Source organism: Leucopleurus acutus (genome assembly GCF_964270905.1).
Source record: "Leucopleurus acutus genome assembly, chromosome: 5".
NCBI lineage: Eukaryota > Metazoa > Chordata > Mammalia > Artiodactyla > Delphinidae > Leucopleurus > Leucopleurus acutus.
Window position 1 is genome coordinate 127250744 of NC_139147.1, and position 17557 is coordinate 127268300.

The 17557-nt window shown below is 36.5% G+C and overlaps 1 protein-coding gene across 1 annotated transcript in view; it reads left to right on the forward strand.

The window, feature by feature from the left end:
• Positions 1 to 17194, forward strand: part of MSL2 (MSL complex subunit 2) — a gene marked incomplete at its 5' end in the record, with an annotated part of 35417 nt that extends 18223 nt beyond the window's left edge. Inside the window, one exon of the mRNA XM_082840030.1 lies at positions 15031 to 17194. Within this exon, the coding sequence (XP_082696156.1) occupies positions 15031 to 16622 (1592 nt within the window). The 3' untranslated portion in view covers positions 16623 to 17194. The remainder of the gene's footprint in view (positions 1 to 15030) is intronic.
• Between the last annotated feature and the right edge of the window lie 363 nt (positions 17195 to 17557).

A 17557-nucleotide genomic window follows, 5' to 3' on the forward strand; every position in this document is an offset into this window, starting at 1 on the left:
CAAGGTGTAGGTAATTATCCAAAAAGCAGTGTTAGCAGGAGAATACATAGTGATATACAGTATGGCCTTTTATTTTTAGAGAATAAAGACTAACTCCACTTGCTGTGTGTTATTTGAAGTGTTTGCAAATACCAGTCTAAAGCCACCCTTAGTTTATCATTTAGTAACAGAACACTAAAAATTTTTTTTTTTTGTAAAAGATACAAGAATTACAGATAACCAAGTCACATTTACAGCTTTGTCCTTGCATAATATATCGATTTTAGCCTATGTTTTTAACATTCATGAGTTTATAAACAAGAGAGGTCATTTAAAAATAGATATATTGCCAAAATGCATTTATTACATTATTTAAATAAAGCAAGATGTAGCCCTTGTTAGTGGAAAGTCAAAATTTCTTTGTTTTATTAAAATGAACTTTATAGTATAATCTTTGATAATACGTTTATTTAAAAAATTTCTTGAAATCTTTTAATCACATTTCTTACTTAACTGATTAGAAAAATGTCCCAGTTTTGGCTTCCCTGGTGGTGCAGTGGTTGAGAGAGTCCGCCTGCCGATGCAGGGGACACGGGTTCGTGCCCTGGTCCGGGAAGATCCCACATGCCGCGGAGCGGCTAGGCCGTGAGCCATGGCTGCTGAGCCTGCGCGTCCGGAGCCTGTGCTCCGCAACGGGAGAGCCCACAACAGTGAGAGGCCCGCGTACCGCAAAAAAAAAAAGTCCCAGTTCATCAAGGCAAAAAAGGTTAAAGTATCTTTAATCCCAGTTGTGGATCAGAATTTGTTGGGAACCTTTTTAAAAATACACATTCCTGGGCAGTATCTGCAGTTATTGAGTCAGTCTGAAGCAGGCCATCTAGGTGATTCTAATACTAATCCATGGATAACAGTAGTGCTGTCTTTGAATACTCCTTATGTGAGGTTTATAGGTGTACTTAAACGAAAAAACATGTGCCAATAAATTTAAGTAATGCTGTGTTAAGCAAGTTTCTTGACATTGGTAGTTTTCAGTTTTAAGACACTAATGTAAATTTGGGGATGACTCTCCAGGAGGATATTAAAGCAAACCTGTTAATGCATTCTGGTACAGTGGAACACCAGTTTGGGAAATTTGGAACTAGCTTAATATTGATTTATTCAATTAACGTTTGTTGTTCAGCTGAGAATCGATTTAATTGTGCCTAATTGACTAGCCTGTTTTATCGTCTTGGTAATAATTTAACGAGAGACCGTCATGGCTTTGCTAAAATATGAAAATAACAGAATATTACAGAAGTGCTCTGTAACCACAAAACACTGTACAAAATCTCCCCTGCATAATTATTAAGATAAATGGTGTCTGGCATTCTCTTTTAATTCTTACTAGAATGTGAAATGAGGCATGACTTGAGTTTATGAATGTGTTGTGGTTTATATATCATCCATTTAATAATGTACGGTCAGTGTTTGGTTTTTTAGTTATAATAGTACTTGACTGGTGAAGCTTACTTTGTATAAACTGTTGATACATCCAAGAGTATCAGGAAGTATTTTTCATAGTTGTAGGTTGACCAAAGACATAAAAGTTAAACTCTGAAATTTAACCATTCAGATGTACAGTAAATAGCTTGGCTTGAGTAACGTTCATACTTTTAAAATTGCGATATTTAACAGTCAATTTCCATTTTTCATTTTTCTGCAGACTGGTTGTAATCTTTTTCCCAAACTGGAAACACGGATTTTGTCTTTTTTTTTCACCACCCACTCCCCTGGTATACATGTTTAGCTATCACTGGTCTCTCAGTATAGTAGTGCTTAGTTATTTAAAGTGATGCAATGAACTTTAAAATAATTACTGGGTCACGTGGTCAAAATACCTCTCTGTGTCACCATTTTTAGTGACCAGAGCATATATATTATAATATTCCCTTATTTTAAATTAAAATGCACATTTTCCTGTCATACTGTGAAATTATTTGTGCTAGATATTTTAAAGAAAAGTTTACAGGTTTGTGGAATCCAGATGATCAGGGGCTAATAGTGGTTTAGAACATAGCTGCTTGAATATTTAATTAGAGAACTAATAATTTCCTTGAAACTTTAGTTTGTTGTTTGGACCTGTTGATTTTTTGAGGCATGTATTTGCTTTTTGGTTTACTACTAAAATAAATTGTGTTAAAGTTTAAAGGAACATATTCTAAAGTGCTGCTTAGTCAAAAATTTAAAAAGAACAGACCTGGGTTAGGAAGCTCTGCCAAGAGGAAAATAGTGCTGTCTTCTTAAGAGGGTTCTCTGATTTCAAATTCATTTCTCTTTGATTTGAGCTTATTCTTTTTTTTTTGAATTTTCTATTTTTTATACAGCAGTTTTTTATTAGTTTTATATTTTAAGCATATTAGTGTATATATGTCAAACCCAATGAGTAGCATTCATACTCATGAATTTCTCCTAATGAAAAGATTTTTAAAAGGTTTAGACTTCAACGTATGTCTGCAAAAAAGTATATTGGGCACAGGTTTTGTAAAACTAAAAACAAGCTTTAAAAAGGACAGTTTAAATTGTCTAAAACAGTTGATTCATCTATGCCCATTTGCTAAGTGATACATAAGATCTTTTTATGGTATTGTCATTTTTGTTCTTAGCTGAATCCAGATTATTATTTCCATGTGTTTATGTATCTAGGAGATTTCTTACTATTGTTTCAAGACATACTTTACATCTTTAATTTTGAGGTGTAATTTTGGTGCTGTAATTCAGTGATGTAAAAAAGGTCCAAGTATCCTTTGTTAAATGCACAGTGCTTGGCATATAGCAGGGCCTCAGAAGTTACTCGTTGAAGTGATTGAGGAAAGAGGAATATTTTCTTAAATGACGATAGCCTAAACAATTCTTCATTTGGAAAAGTTGGAGAATGGGGATATTTAGATCAATGGATTGGATTATGGAAGGATTATTGTTCAGGCCCTATGTCAGACTTTTGACATCAGTAGAAGTATATTCTCCCAGTCTTTATATGTGCCTTGATAATGCTGTTACAGATTGATGGAATCTAAGCTGAATGGATATGACTCGGAGTCAGCATAGTTACTATCACACCACAGGAAGAATAAGGTGTATGTATATATTGGGGTTGATCAGCATCAGTTTTAATGCTGCTACTACTAATAATGCTTTCTAAAGTGATATCACTTACAAAAACCAACTGTACATATTTTAATTATTTTATACTTAATATTATATATATAACACCCATTTAATATATATATACATATATATACATATATATGTGTATATATATACATATATATATACAGTCTTTAGCTAAGATTTCTCATGCTGTAAATTCATAGACTGATATGCAGGCTGAGGGTTTTTTTGTTGGGCTTTCTTTACAGAGGAGGTAGTACAGTGCTTTATAGCATATATGTTCACTTAAAACATTTAAGATTGACTTTAAAAATTGAGCTTGGTGTGTAGAGAATCCAGGCAGGACTCTTGTAGCTCCAATTTCTATGCAGTAAAGATTTCCTGACCCTCACAAAACTATTATTGGTCATCCATTCTCCCCTTCGTTTCACTCTTCCTGACCCACTCACTATTCGTTACTGCCAGTACCTGTTCTTCTGTCTCCTTCCCCCAAAAGGTTTTACATCTTTTGGTTAATATGTTGATTTCTGTTATGGTCCAGTTTCAGTGATCATTCTTTTTGATAAGTGAAAAGAAGCTAAAATTGTCTCAGTGGATGCCATGGACTTAGTAGCGGAAGTAGGGATGCTGCTGGTTAAGTAGAAAGAATACTAGATTGGGAATCAATAGACTAAGCTACTATTTCTCATTGCTAGTAACTAGCTATGTAATCTTATGAAAGGCCATCTTGGTTAAAATGAGGCCATGGGACAAGTTTATTTCCAAGGTCACTCCCAACTCTAGTGTGCTTTTTATGATTCATTCACTGTACATTTATTAGTTGCTGGCTTATGTGCCAACACTGGTTTAAGGATACAGAGATAAATAAGTTTCCGGCCTTGAGTGAGACCCAGTGAATGGTGACGATATAATGTGATAAGTGCTCTAATAGGAGAATGTGCAAAGTGCTTTTTGAACAAACTTGAGGGCTAGGAATTAAGGAAGGCTTCCTTTCCGAGGTCATATTTGAGTCAATCCTTAAAGAATAAATAGTTTAGTGAATTCCCTGGTGGCACAGTGGTTTAAGAATCTGCCTGCCAATGCAGGGGACACGGGTTCAAGCCCTGGTCTGGGAAGATCCCACATGCAGCGGAGTCACTAAGCCCGTGCACCACAACTACTGAGCCTGTGCTCTAGAGCCCAGGAGCCACAACTACTGAGCCTGCGTGCCACAACTACTGAAGCCCGCGAGCCTAGAGCCCGTGATCCACAACAAGAGAAGCCACTGCAGTGAGAAGCCCGCATACCGCAATGAAGAGTAGCCCCCATGCACCGCAACTAAAGCCCACGTGCAGCAACGAAGAACCAACGCAGAAAAAAAAAAAAAAAAATAAATAGTTTACCATGCAAGGAAGGAAGAAGGACATTCTAGGAAGAGCAGATCACAGAGGAATGAGTAAGCAAGCATTGCTTGTTTTGGAATGGCCAGGTGAGAATGGAGTATGGAGTTTGTGGAGAAAGCTTAATGTTACAAAATTTTGGGGGGAAGGTGGGTGTGGGCTAGATTCTGAAAGGCCGCATATGTCATTCCAAAGACTTGTGTTTTAGGGACTTCCTTGGTGGTCCAGCGGTTAATACTCTGTGCTCCAGTGCAGGGGGCCTGGGTTCCAACCCTGGTCAGGGAACTAGATCCCGCATGCCACAACTTAAAAAAAAAAAAGAACCCACACGCTGCAATGAAGATCCTGCACGCAGCAACTAAGACCTAGCGCAGCCAAATGAATAACTAAATAACTAAATAACTATTTAAAACAAAAAACAAAAAAACAAACGAAAGAATTTGGGTTTTAAAGGCTGCTTGAAGGTTGAAGGTATTTTTTGTTTTTTGGTTTGTTTGGACAGTTTTTAGTTGTACCTTTAGGAAGGGTTTTGAAAAGAAGAAAGATCATCAGACTTGAGAATATTTAAATATGTTAAGTCGGTAAGTTTGAAATTATGAAAATATACAGGGAAGTGGAAATATGCAGGCTTTCATTGGATTTTATTATGAAACTTTTATCGAAAATTTCAGTATACAAGATAGAACTCTAATATATTGATAATACTTATCACCTAAACAGTTAATGGTATTCAAATGCAAGACTTCTGATACATTGTAGATCTTGCCATAAAATCTTAGCATCATCAAATTTTAGAGCTAGAAAGAACTTAGATATTTAGTCACTTTATAGCTTCAAGGAATGGAGGGCTAGTCTTTTTTTTTTTTTTTTTTTGCGGTACGCGGGCCTCTCACTGTTGTGGCCTCTCCCGTTGCGGAGCACAGGCTCCAGACGCACAGGCTCAGTGGCCATGGCTCACGGGCCCAGCCGCTCTGCGGCATATGGGATCTTCCTGGATCAGGGCATGAACCCATGTCCCCTGCATCAGCAGGTGGACTCTCAACCACTGCGCCACCAGGGAAGCCCAAGGGCTAGTCATTTTTAAAGGTACATCATCATTATTACATTTTTTTTTACTCATATTCATCAGATTTGGACAGTTAAAATTACTAATTGTAGTGGATGCTATGTATACACTACCCAAATCCCCACTTCAGGACTGAAGGACTTCATTTTCTTAGTTAGTGGGAGTGTTGCTGGGGTTGTCAGACTTCCCTGGGAATTGCTGTTGGCTGAAGAGAGCCACTCACCCAAGCTCACATCCCCTTCCTCGGAGTAGCCTGCATTCAAAGACTAGTCCATTAAAGACCTGGCTCCCATGTCCCACCATAGGACAACCTTGAAGAGCCCTCCCAGCTTCAGAGCTCCCTGTGGGGTCATCTGAGGCCTTCGTTGTGATACATCCCAGCCTAATTTGTTCTTCTGCCCCTTCCTTCCTCACCTGATAAACTTTCAGCACACTGACCTCTCTCCCAAGAGTTTCACTGCCTAGGAACCTGACTTCCAACAATGAACTTTAAAACTTCTTTGATTTGTAACAGATTTGTAAAGTTTAAAGCAGCGGTCTCCAACCCTTTTGGCACCAGGGACCGGCTTCAGGGAGGACAGTTTTTCCATGGTTGGGGGCAGGGGGGAATGGTTCAGATGGTAATGCGAGTGATGGGGAGTGATGGGGAGCGGCAGATGAAGCTTCGCTCGCTCGCTGATCACCTCTTGCTTTGTGGCCAGGTTCCTAGCAGGCTGTGAACCCCTGCTTCAAAGGATTTAACATCTACCAGTTTTTCATGTTTATGAGAAATATTCAGGTAAATGTTGAAAGAGTCACGTAATAATATAATGAAAGAAAATGATCAATTTGTATAGTGCCAAACATACAGAAAAAAATTCTTATTAGAAAGAACATGTTTTGTAATGGAACAAAAAGGAACCTTCTCAAACATGTTGAACAAAGATCTTGGCATTTAATTGACCTCTCCCCGCCCAATCATTCATTACTAGTGTTTCTGCAGTTTCATTTTTATCACCTTTTGTAAATTAAAGGCCACCCGCTGCCCGCCCCGCTTTGAGATCAGGCTCACACGTTTTTATTGATTTTTTTTTTTGTTTATTGGCCTTGCCATGTGGCATCTTAGTTCCCTGACCAGGAATTGAACCCATGCCCCCTGCAGTGGAAGCATGGAGTCTTAACCACTGGACCACCAGGGAAGTCCCTTTATTGACTTCTCTTGAGAAAATTTAAAATCTGGACAAAGAATTTTTTTCTTTTTTGGTCATACTGTAGAAAATGGAAACGTATGACGTATATTTGAAACAAATTGAGTCAGATTGAGTCTATAAAAAAAGAGCCTTGCCCTTATGGTGCAGGAGAGATTTGCATAGCAGAAGAATCCAAGACTGCATTTCTGAACAAAATATTTGCAGTTTTTATGTCTGCAACATTTGAGAGTGCCTTTCCAAGACCAAGTGTGCCACTTGTCATCATTCATTGAAATGTTTTGTCATTGCTTAAGTTACTGTCCTCTCCTGGATTCAGGAGTTTCACAGCAATGTGATCTGGCTGGCAACAAAATTCTTTTTGCTGCTAATAAAGCTTTTTTTTTCCCCCTCCCTCTTCTTTTTCTGTATTTCTTTCTGTGTGACTGTCTGTATTTAGGTGGTCAGTACAGTTATTTAGGCCATTTGGAAAGGAGTGGCTGATGAAAAGTACATTATCTTATTCAGTAGTGATTGCTGAGGAAATCGGCTTTAGAATCAGTAACATAAGTGAACCTAGAAACTTCTTATTTAAGAATTCTACTTTTTTGAGTATTTTAAGATAACCAGTTAGTACTATTTTTTTAAAGTTCCTTTAGTAATGATTTTAAGAAAATCTCAATGAATATAATTATTATATTTTAGCAAGTGAAATTTTTCATTTTTATTCTTTTCCTCCTTTTGCCTTAGAGCTTTAATATAAGTATCTGGTAACCTTTAATTTTGCTAATCAGTTTTGATGTGGGTCCATTTGTTGGGAAGCAAATTTAAGCTGTGATGGAAAGCATATTTTATTGAGTTAGTATGTAGAAATGTATCTTATATGATATCCCTTCTGTTTCATGTTGCTTACATTATCAGTAAAAGCAGAAAACTGCTTTCTCTCTTTTGTAGGATACCACATATTTGACAGCTGTGGAGTTCTATACTGATTTTTTTCCCTCTTTCCAGATACTTTTCCGTATATACCATATATCTGAGTATCATAAGATTTATTTCTTTTTGTGAATTCCTTGACTGTTTAATACTCTGGTTTCCAAGAATGCTTCTTGGAGAAATGGTATGATGGTTTTAATTATTAACCGTGACCTGCCTGTGTGCATTTTTTGCTTTCTGATAGTGACGTTAGGATTTGTTTATATGAGACTTGGCTAATTTTCCCTGATCCTGAAGTGTCATCTCATCACCAACAAATAAGGCTTATAAAAAATTACTTGCATTATCTGAGGTTTTTGATTAGGCATTCCTTGTTGCTGTAATAGAAGCATTACCAGGAGAAGGAATTCTGGACGAGTGGTGGTAAATACAGAATGTTTTGATTCTGATCAGTGCTCTTTTTGTGCCTGTTAGAATTATATAATGCTTTTTTTGGTCAAATGACAAAATTAAGCCATTGAGATAGTTTAATTCCTTAAACCATTTTCTACTTTTTTCAGTTTTCATTTTACTGAAATTATTTTCATTGGGATCATTTCTTTTCCATGTAAGCTTTAGAATGAGGAATTGATTTTGTAGTCTCTCTGTTGCTGTTCACATCTAGTTTGTCCCTGTCAGATTTTAACCTTTTGTAGGTTTTATTTTATGATCATTATTATTGCCAGGTCCAGTGTTCACAAGATCGTTTTTTAGTCATTCACTAAGTTTTGCTAAGCATTTTAGCCATTATTGGTTTTATTTTTTCTTGTGTCCTCTCTCCACACTTCTTAAACTTAATTTCCCCCAGTCATCTGGTCAGGATATTAGTGGGGTTAAACACAATCACTGTACAAAGGAGAATAAAAGATCTTGTTTCAGAAGCAGTTAAGGCATAATTTACTTGGTAGTCTGCATGTCAGCATAACATTTATAGTATGGTCCACTTTTACCAATGGTATTCTGAAGTGAATGAATTACCAGTGGCTTTGTTCGAAGTTGGAATCAGTTATGTATTTAGAAGAGTTTGCCAAAACTAATCATATCTTTGTTTGCTTATACTAAGGAGTTGTGCCTATCCCTTGTATGGAGAAAGGGGCAAGCTGATTTGAGACCTACTTACAGTTTGCTTATTTATTTTGGTGCTGTGGGTCTCTCTTTCAAACTTAGGCTGCTTTGTAATTCTTGATGCTGTCAGTTATTCTTCGCAGGGGTAAGGATAAAGTGCGTGGCAACCATTCCAAGTACTACCTTTGGTCTATTAATACTGTAAAGTAGTGATTTGAATGTCTATGTTAAATCTGTTTAATAGAAGGAACGTTTTATGGCTAAAAAGTATGTTTACTGAGAAGAACATAACTTTTGAAATGGTTTTTTTTTTATGTCAGAATTAAAGCCCTTTTCTAGGGCTTTAAGATTTTTTTCCCTTAAGTTAAACCTAAATTTGGTTTAAAATTTATTTAAATAATTGATTTTGTTAGGTGTGATAATGGCATTGCGATTACATAAGAAAATGTACTTTGTAGTGATATATACTGATGTATTTAGAGGTTTGCTGGGGTTTGCTTTGAAATACTTAAGAACAAAAGATGGGTAGATGAAGCAAATGTGGCATAATCTAGATAATTATTGAATCTGGTATACATAGGTATATGAAGATTAATTATACTACTTTCTGACTTTATGAAACTACTATAATAAAAAGTTTCACCAAGCTAAGAGCATTAAAAAAATCTGATATTAAATATCTTAGCAAATTTCTTGCCAATATTTATGTATTCCCAGAAATTCCCAGAATGACTGTTGTGGTAATCTAAAATGAAATTTTAGTCTCAAATTATAATTGGGTGATTTGGGGATGGGAAAAGTGAAGGAGAGGGAGAATAAAAAAGGAATTAGTAACTTCTATTAAAGTGAAGAGTAAAAATGAAATTTAGTCTTTAGTATTTTTAGGGTCAGTATAGCATCATTTAGTATTATTTAAACAGGGCACATAATATCAAATTCATTTAGTTAGAAGACAACTTGTATTGATATTATGTAAAGGAAGATAATTCCTGTGATATATTGCAGATTAAGAATTCAAGGCAGTGCAGTGGGAAAACTTTTTGTCATGAACTATAAATTTTTAAGGTCTGAAGATGTGTTTTGAGCAAGTCTTTTTGTACTTGAGTGTGAAACTATAGCGAACATGATGTAAGCTAAAGCAAATTAAACCTTTCCCCAAATACTACCCAGTTTTTATAGTACAGTCTGCCAGTAAGTGATGCACTTCCGCTTGACTAAGATTGCCCATCCATTTTACTTTCTAGTATAAGATGTATATTTACAATTTTAAAAGTGTTATCTGACCTTTCTTAATTTTGCAGGGAGGCGTTTCCTTAGGGACATGTAGTAAGTATATGGCTAACACTTACCCCAGCTCTAAGAAGCCTCTGAACTTTTTCTTTGTTCCTGTATCACTGGAGCTGCCTTTGTTGTGAGGTGTAAAGAGAACCCTCTGGGACGCTTTTGAGGGTTAGGATACTTAGCTGAGTGCATAAAACAAGTTTGGCTGTAGGCATCTTTAATGATAGATTAAAATTTCAAATATTTGTGTTGAGGAATGGTTGGGCAATCCAGTAGGTAATATGAGACCACATAGTGGAAGTTCTTAGGAACTCATTGGTGGTGGAATTATGAATCAATAAGTGATAATTTTTGTGTTTTCTAACCTATTTTCAGTTCTTAGTATTAGGCATAGTCTCCTAAAATCTCGTAGAAGAATACACAGATGTGGAGGGTGTAAGTCCTTTAAAGATGTTTGGTACCTCCTGGGAGGTTTTGATTGACATGACTGGTGAAAAGAAAATCAGTGATGGAATGAAGGCCAGAAGAGGTAATCCTTACTTATCACTTAGCTTGTACAGTTTGCTTATAAAATGATGACATTCAAATTATGTCATTCTTCATTTATTAGTTACATTATTCCCATAAAGAGAAACTTCTCATCTGTGATTTGGTTATTTGGTGGTTTAGCTTATATATAGGTAAGGTAAATCAGAATAAATACTTGCTTCTTGCTCTTTATTTACCAGTTTTCAAACTAATGAGCTGGTTCACTAGCGTCTGATTTTTTTTCCTTTTTTTAAATGAACTCTAGAGATTTGAACATTTTAGGTGTGCTTTATATTCCATTGCATTTATGCATGCTCAGATTTTCTCATCTTTGGTCACTGGAAACCTCTTAGGTTTGCTCCTGAGTCCCTTTAATGTTATCCGGATCTTTGATAGTTTCCTTGCTTTCCGGCATAAGAAGGTAATCAAAACTTATCTCGTCTAACTTATGCCACAGATCTAGAATCAGCCATTTGTCCAAGAAGCTCTGATTCCTTTGAACAAGAAATCGTTTTTCAACATGGTTATCTGAGTTCATTGCCACTGTTGCCACGCCTTTTCAGTGTATAATATGTACTTTTAAGATGAAAACATGAGTTCATACTGATAAATCCAATTGAAATTCAGGACTACAGGATTTTTTACTTTTCACATCTTATGACTTCCTTCCTCCTACTAAAAAAAATATCTAGATTCTCAAGAACATCAGCATTTACTTTATCCTACAATTAGACCCTAACACTTTATAATAACTATCAACACTACCACCAATAAATGTAATTTCTGAAAACAAAACAAGAATGTAACGTTAGAGTCAATTTTCTGTTTTAAAGTCATTTGAAGTAGTTAACTGAATAGTTATACCATCAATTTGATAAGAAATTACAGTTTCGGTACATTTTACTTTTGATCTGTAGGAATTTCCTTTAAATTTTTTAGTTTTGTTATATAATTATGTAAAATATTTACATGGTTTAAAAGTTAAATGCTACCAAACAGATTAAACCTAGAATAGTGAAATGCTGTCTGTCCCTTTTCACTTCGTTCAATCTCTCCTTTCCAGTAGATAACGTATTTCTTTTTAACCTTACGGTTTATCCTTTTAAGCGTGTACACATCTCTCTGTATGTATTAATATCCCCTACAGCCTTCCTTAGATTAAGTCAAGGGTACTTTAAGGGATTCCTGTATTGGGTAGAAAGAAGGTTGGACTCTGTAACTACTGGGGCCTTGTCTTAAGGCGTTTTTATTTATTTATTTTTAGAGTTGTACAAGCATCAGCACGATATGATGTTAGAACATTTTAATCACCCCCCAAAAGTTCCATTGTGCCCATTTACAATTAACCCATGCTCCTGCCCCCAGACCTAGGCAATCACTATTTCTGCTTTTCTGTCATTTTTAGACATTTTATATAAATGGGATAATACAATAATGTACTCTTTTGCATCTGGCTTTTCACTTAACACAGTGTTTCTGCACTTCATCATGATTTGGCTTGTACCAATAGTTCTTTTAATTGCTGAGCAGTATTCTTTTGTATGAATATACTACATTTTGTTTATTCACTAGTTGATGGACATTTGGATTGTTTTTGTCTGAGTAATGCTGCTATGCATATTCACAAACATCTCTTTATATGGATGTATATTTTCATTTGTCTTCAAATAGGCTCCTAGGAGTAGAGTTGCTGGTTTGTATGGTAAATGTTTAACTTTTAAAAAAAATAAATTTATTTATTTTTGGCTGCATTGGGTCTTTGTTGCTGTGCGTGGGCTTTCTCTGGTTGTGGCGAGCGGGGCTACTCTTTGTTGCGATGCACGGGCTTCTCATTGCGGTGGCTTCTCTTGTTGTGGAGCAGGAGCTCTAGGCACGCAGGCTTCAGTAGTTGTGGCACCCAGGCTCAGTAGTTATGGCTCACGGGCTTAGTTGCTCTGCGGCACGTGGGATCTTCCCGGACCAGGGCTCAAACCAGTGTCCCCTGCATTGGTAGGCGTATTCTTAACCACTGCGCCACCAGGGAAGCCCTGTTTAACTTTTAAAGAAACTACCAAACTGTTTCCCGGTGTGATTTTCCATTTTCTATTCCCACCAGTAATATAGAAGGGTTCTGATTTCTCCACATTTTTGCCAACTCTTGGTATTATCCCTCATTTTGAGTTTATCCGTACTAGTAGGTGTGTAGCAGTATGCCATAGTTTCACTTTCCTTAATAACTAATTATACTGGCATATTTTCATGTGCTTATTATATATTTTCTTCGGTGGAATGTTTATTCAAATCTTTTGTTCAATTTTTAAATTGAGTTGTCTTTTTATTGATTTGCATAAAGTGTTTTTAATGTATCATGTTGTAAGCCCTTTATCAGATATACAGTTTGCAAATATTTTTTCTCAGTCCATGGATTATCTTCTCATTTTCTTAATGGTGACTTTTGAAGCACAAGTTTTTTATTTTGTGAATATCCATTTTACAATTTTCTTCCCCTTTTGTGCATTTGATGATGCATCTAATACTGCCCAGCCCAAAGTCATGGTTTTTTCCTGCATTTTGCTTTGCTTCTGAATTTTAGCTCTTAGATTTGTATGTGTATGATCTACTTTGAGTTACTATTTGTGTATATTGTATATGTTTATTTTTTGGCATTGGGATATCAAAGTGTCTCACACAGTGTGTTGAAAATACTCTTTTCCCCTGTTGAATTATTTGGACAATCTTGTCAAATGGATCAGTTGACCATAAATGTAAATTTCTTTCTGGACTCTCTATTCTGATCTATTGATTTATATACCTATCCTTTTGCTATTACCATACTGTCTTGATTACTATGGTTATGGAAGATTGTAAAGTTAGTAGTGTAAGTCCTCCAACTTTTTTGTTCTTTTTCAACATTGTTTTGGCTGTCCCAGGTCCTCTGTGATTCCATATGAATTTTGGAATCATTCTGTTAATTTCTTAAAAAATAAAAAGCCACGTGGGATTCTCAAAGGGATTATATTGAATTTATAGATCAACTTAGGGGAAAATTGCCATCTTGTGTGAGGCCTCTCTGTCTAACCTGAGCTTGTGTAACCTCAGGCTAGTAAGAGCTGAGCCGTTTGTCCTCCCCAACTGGTCAGCTTCTGACAAGTCACTTCCAGTGATAATGCCTCCATGTTTATGCATTGTCTTCTGTACTAAGTGGAATGAGTCCCCTTCCATCACAGCAGCTTCCGGTTCTCACAGGGTAACACTGATAGAGCTGGGTGGTAGGGTAGAACCTGGGTAGCCCTGGAACAGAACACCACAGATTCCCACTGTCCTTACCTGAAATCAGTTTTTCAAACATAAATGCTTCTCAGATGGTTTTATGTGTTTGGTTGTGAAAACGACTCTTTGTCAAAAATTTTCAGGTTTATAGTTGCTTTTAAGGGAGAGGGTTTGCTGATTTCACTAGCTATAACCAGAAGTACTTTCTGTCCCAGTCTTAAATTATGTAATGTATATAAGAAAACAGGTGCTGCTTTGAGTTAATTACTATTTGTCCTGAATTGGGAACCAATGAGCAGTTGCTTCTTTGGGGAGCTAGTTGTTTTCTCCTTTTTAATTCATATGTATAGATCATTTATAGTTTAGGAGTTATATCAAGTTGGGGGATCACTTTCACTTTTATACTATATTGCTATACTTTGGATACTTGTGGTTCATGACCACGGTCATTGTGTATTCTGTCAGAAGACTTTGAGCCCAGTATTATACTCTGTTTTTTTTTTTTTAACTACATTTAAACACTTCTTTCCATTGTCATTGTATTTTGATTTTCTATAAAAGAATTTAGTAATATTTCCTTTTTTAATAAATGAATATAGTTCTTTTCCATCATAACTATATTTTGGTCTTCTCTTAGTTTATGACTGGTATATACAATGAAATGGTTTGAAATTGTACTTTTTTCTGTGAAGATGCCATTGTACTAAATGATTAATGCCGTCAAAGGATGTTTAATGGGGGCAGGGACTAACTCTCTCTTGCTCTTATCTTTTTCCCATGTCTAACACAAAATAAACAGTATGACTGTGCTCAGTATGTTGTGGCATTACCAACAGTTGGGTTAGGTTGAGGTCCCAAGGGTTTTAAGCCTAGTTTGTGCTTTTAGTGACTGATCACCACCTCTTTCTAGCCTTTGGAGAAGAGAATAAGAAAGTGGACCAGAACATACTGATTTGGGGGAGAAACGCAGACTGAGGAAGATTCTGTTTGAGATAAAGGAATGGGGAATATGGCATGGAAGTGAAGTGAGCTATTGAGTATTTTTCTGTTTCCTGTAAGATACATGTTTTGTTATCTGGTCTGGTGAGTTTAATCCATCTTAACTTTAATAGATTACTTATAATCTCAACTTCAGTATATGAAATTATAAATTTATTTTACTAAAATCTTTGCTTTCCTCCTTTTTCCTTCTTAGGACATTTGCTACAAGATCCTATTGCACCCACCAACTCCACCTGCCAACACTATGTCTGCAAAAGTTGTAAAGGCAAGAAAATGATGATGAAGCCTTCATGTAGCTGGTGCAAAGACTATGAGCAGTTTGAGGAAAACAAGCAGTTAAGCATCCTAGTGAACTGCTACAAAAAACTCTGTGAATATATAACACAGACTACATTGGCACGGGATATAATAGAAGCAGTCGACTGTTCTTCTGATATTTTGGCTTTGCTTAATGATGGATCATTGTTTTGTGAGGAGACGGAAAAACCCTCAGATTCATCCTTTACTTTGTGTTTGACACATTCCCCTTTACCTTCGACCTCAGAACCCACAACTGATCCTCAAGCTAGTTTATCTCCAGTATCTGAAAGCACCCTCAGCATTGCTATTGGCAGTTCTGTTATCAATGGTTTGCCTACTTATAATGGGCTTTCAATAGATAGATTTGGTATAAATATTCCTTCACCTGAACATTCAAATACAATTGATGTATGTAACACTGTTGACATAAAAACTGAGGATCTGTCTGACAGTTTGCCACCTGTCTGTGACACGGTAGCCACTGACTTATGCTCCACAGGCATTGATATTTGCAGTTTCAGTGAAGATATAAAACCTGGTGACTCTTTGTTACTGAGTGTTGAGGAAGTACTCCGCAGCTTAGAAACTGTTTCAAACACAGAAGTCTGTTGCCCTAATTTGCAGCCCAACTTGGAAGCCACTGTATCCAATGGACCTTTTCTGCAGCTTTCTTCCCAGTCTCTTAGCCATAATGTTTTTATGTCCACCAGTCCTGCACTTCATGGGTTATCATGTACAGCAGCAACTCCGAAGGTAGCAAAATTGAATAGAAAACGATCCAGATCAGAAAGCGACAGTGAGAAAGTTCAGCCACTTCCAATTTCTACCATTATCCGAGGCCCAACATTGGGGGCATCTGCTCCTGTGACAGTGAAACGGGAGAGCAAAATTTCTCTTCAACCTATAGCAACTGTTCCCAATGGAGGCACAACACCCAAAATCAGCAAAACTGTACTTTTATCTGCTAAAAGCATGAAAAAGAGTCATGAACATGGATCCAAGAAATCTCACTCTAAAACCAAGCCAGGTATTCTTAAAAAAGACAAAACAGTAAAGGAAAAGATTCCTAGTCATCATTTTATGCCAGGAAGTCCTACCAAGACTGTGTATAAAAAACCCCAGGAAAAGAAAGGGTGTAAATGTGGGCGTGCTACTCAAAATCCAAGTGTTCTTACATGCCGCGGCCAACGCTGCCCTTGCTACTCTAACCGCAAAGCCTGCTTAGATTGTATATGTCGTGGCTGCCAAAACTCCTATATGGCCAATGGGGAGAAGAAGCTGGAGGCATTTGCTGTGCCAGAAAAGGCCTTGGAGCAGACCAGGCTCACTTTGGGCATTAACGTGACTAGCATTGCTGTGCGCAATGCTAGTACCAGCACCAGTGTAATTAATGTCACAGGGTCCCCAGTAACAACGTTTTTAGCTGCCAGTACACATGATGATAAAAGTTTGGATGAAGCTATAGACATGAGATTCGACTGTTAAATCGGTGGGTCTTTAAACCTACCTCTGGTAGGGAAATAGCTACAGTTTTACGGCAGCTATGGTTTTGTTGGTTTAACTTGCCGGAGCTCCTGCATATAGATCACTTGTATCAAGTGTTTTCATTGCTAAGTTATATGTGTTAGTGTCGGGGAAATAGTTTGCAGATAATGGAGGAGTAACCCTACAACTATATGTCCTTAGTTCTTACAGAACCTCATAGTTTGAGAACAAATGCTGATGCAACTGATTTATACAAAACGAACTTTGGCAAGGAAAATAACATTAACCTCACTGTTTATGGTCATGCTTTGTGCATAATCAAAGTTTATGATTAAATGTAAGGAAGTGGTATCTAGTCAGTCCATGAAGATTGTGCTCATATTTTGTGAAAAAGTAACCATTAGTTTGTTCAGGAGACTCAGTGCTACCTTCAGATGCCATTGATGTTTCTCCTGTTGAAAAGCTGATGTGTCCAGCTCAACCTTTGTGCTGACATAATACCATTTCTAATCATGAAAATTGGCTACTGGTGTATGTAGCAGTTCTTAAATCAGCAGTATTATGAAAGAAAAATTGCCCCTCAGAATGTTGAAGAAATCTGTCTTTTAAAAGTGAACAAACTGAAATTCTGTCAGACTGCAGATGTTTTTAGCTGTTTATGCCACAAAACTCTTCTGAGTTGATCCCCATTTTTAGTTAAGTCTGACTCATTTCTAGGGAAAAAAACAAATCCTTCACTTTGAGCAATGTTCTAATAAGATAAATGAAGTGGAGAACAGTTCTATTCTGAAGGTAATTGAATTTAGACTATGGTATGTGACAGAAATTTTTAAAAAATTATTTAAATGTTTTATTTAGAAATTGGGATTTATTTAAAATAATTTTAGAATAATGCTCCAAAAGTTACTCAGATTTATGCATTATACCTATTGCCA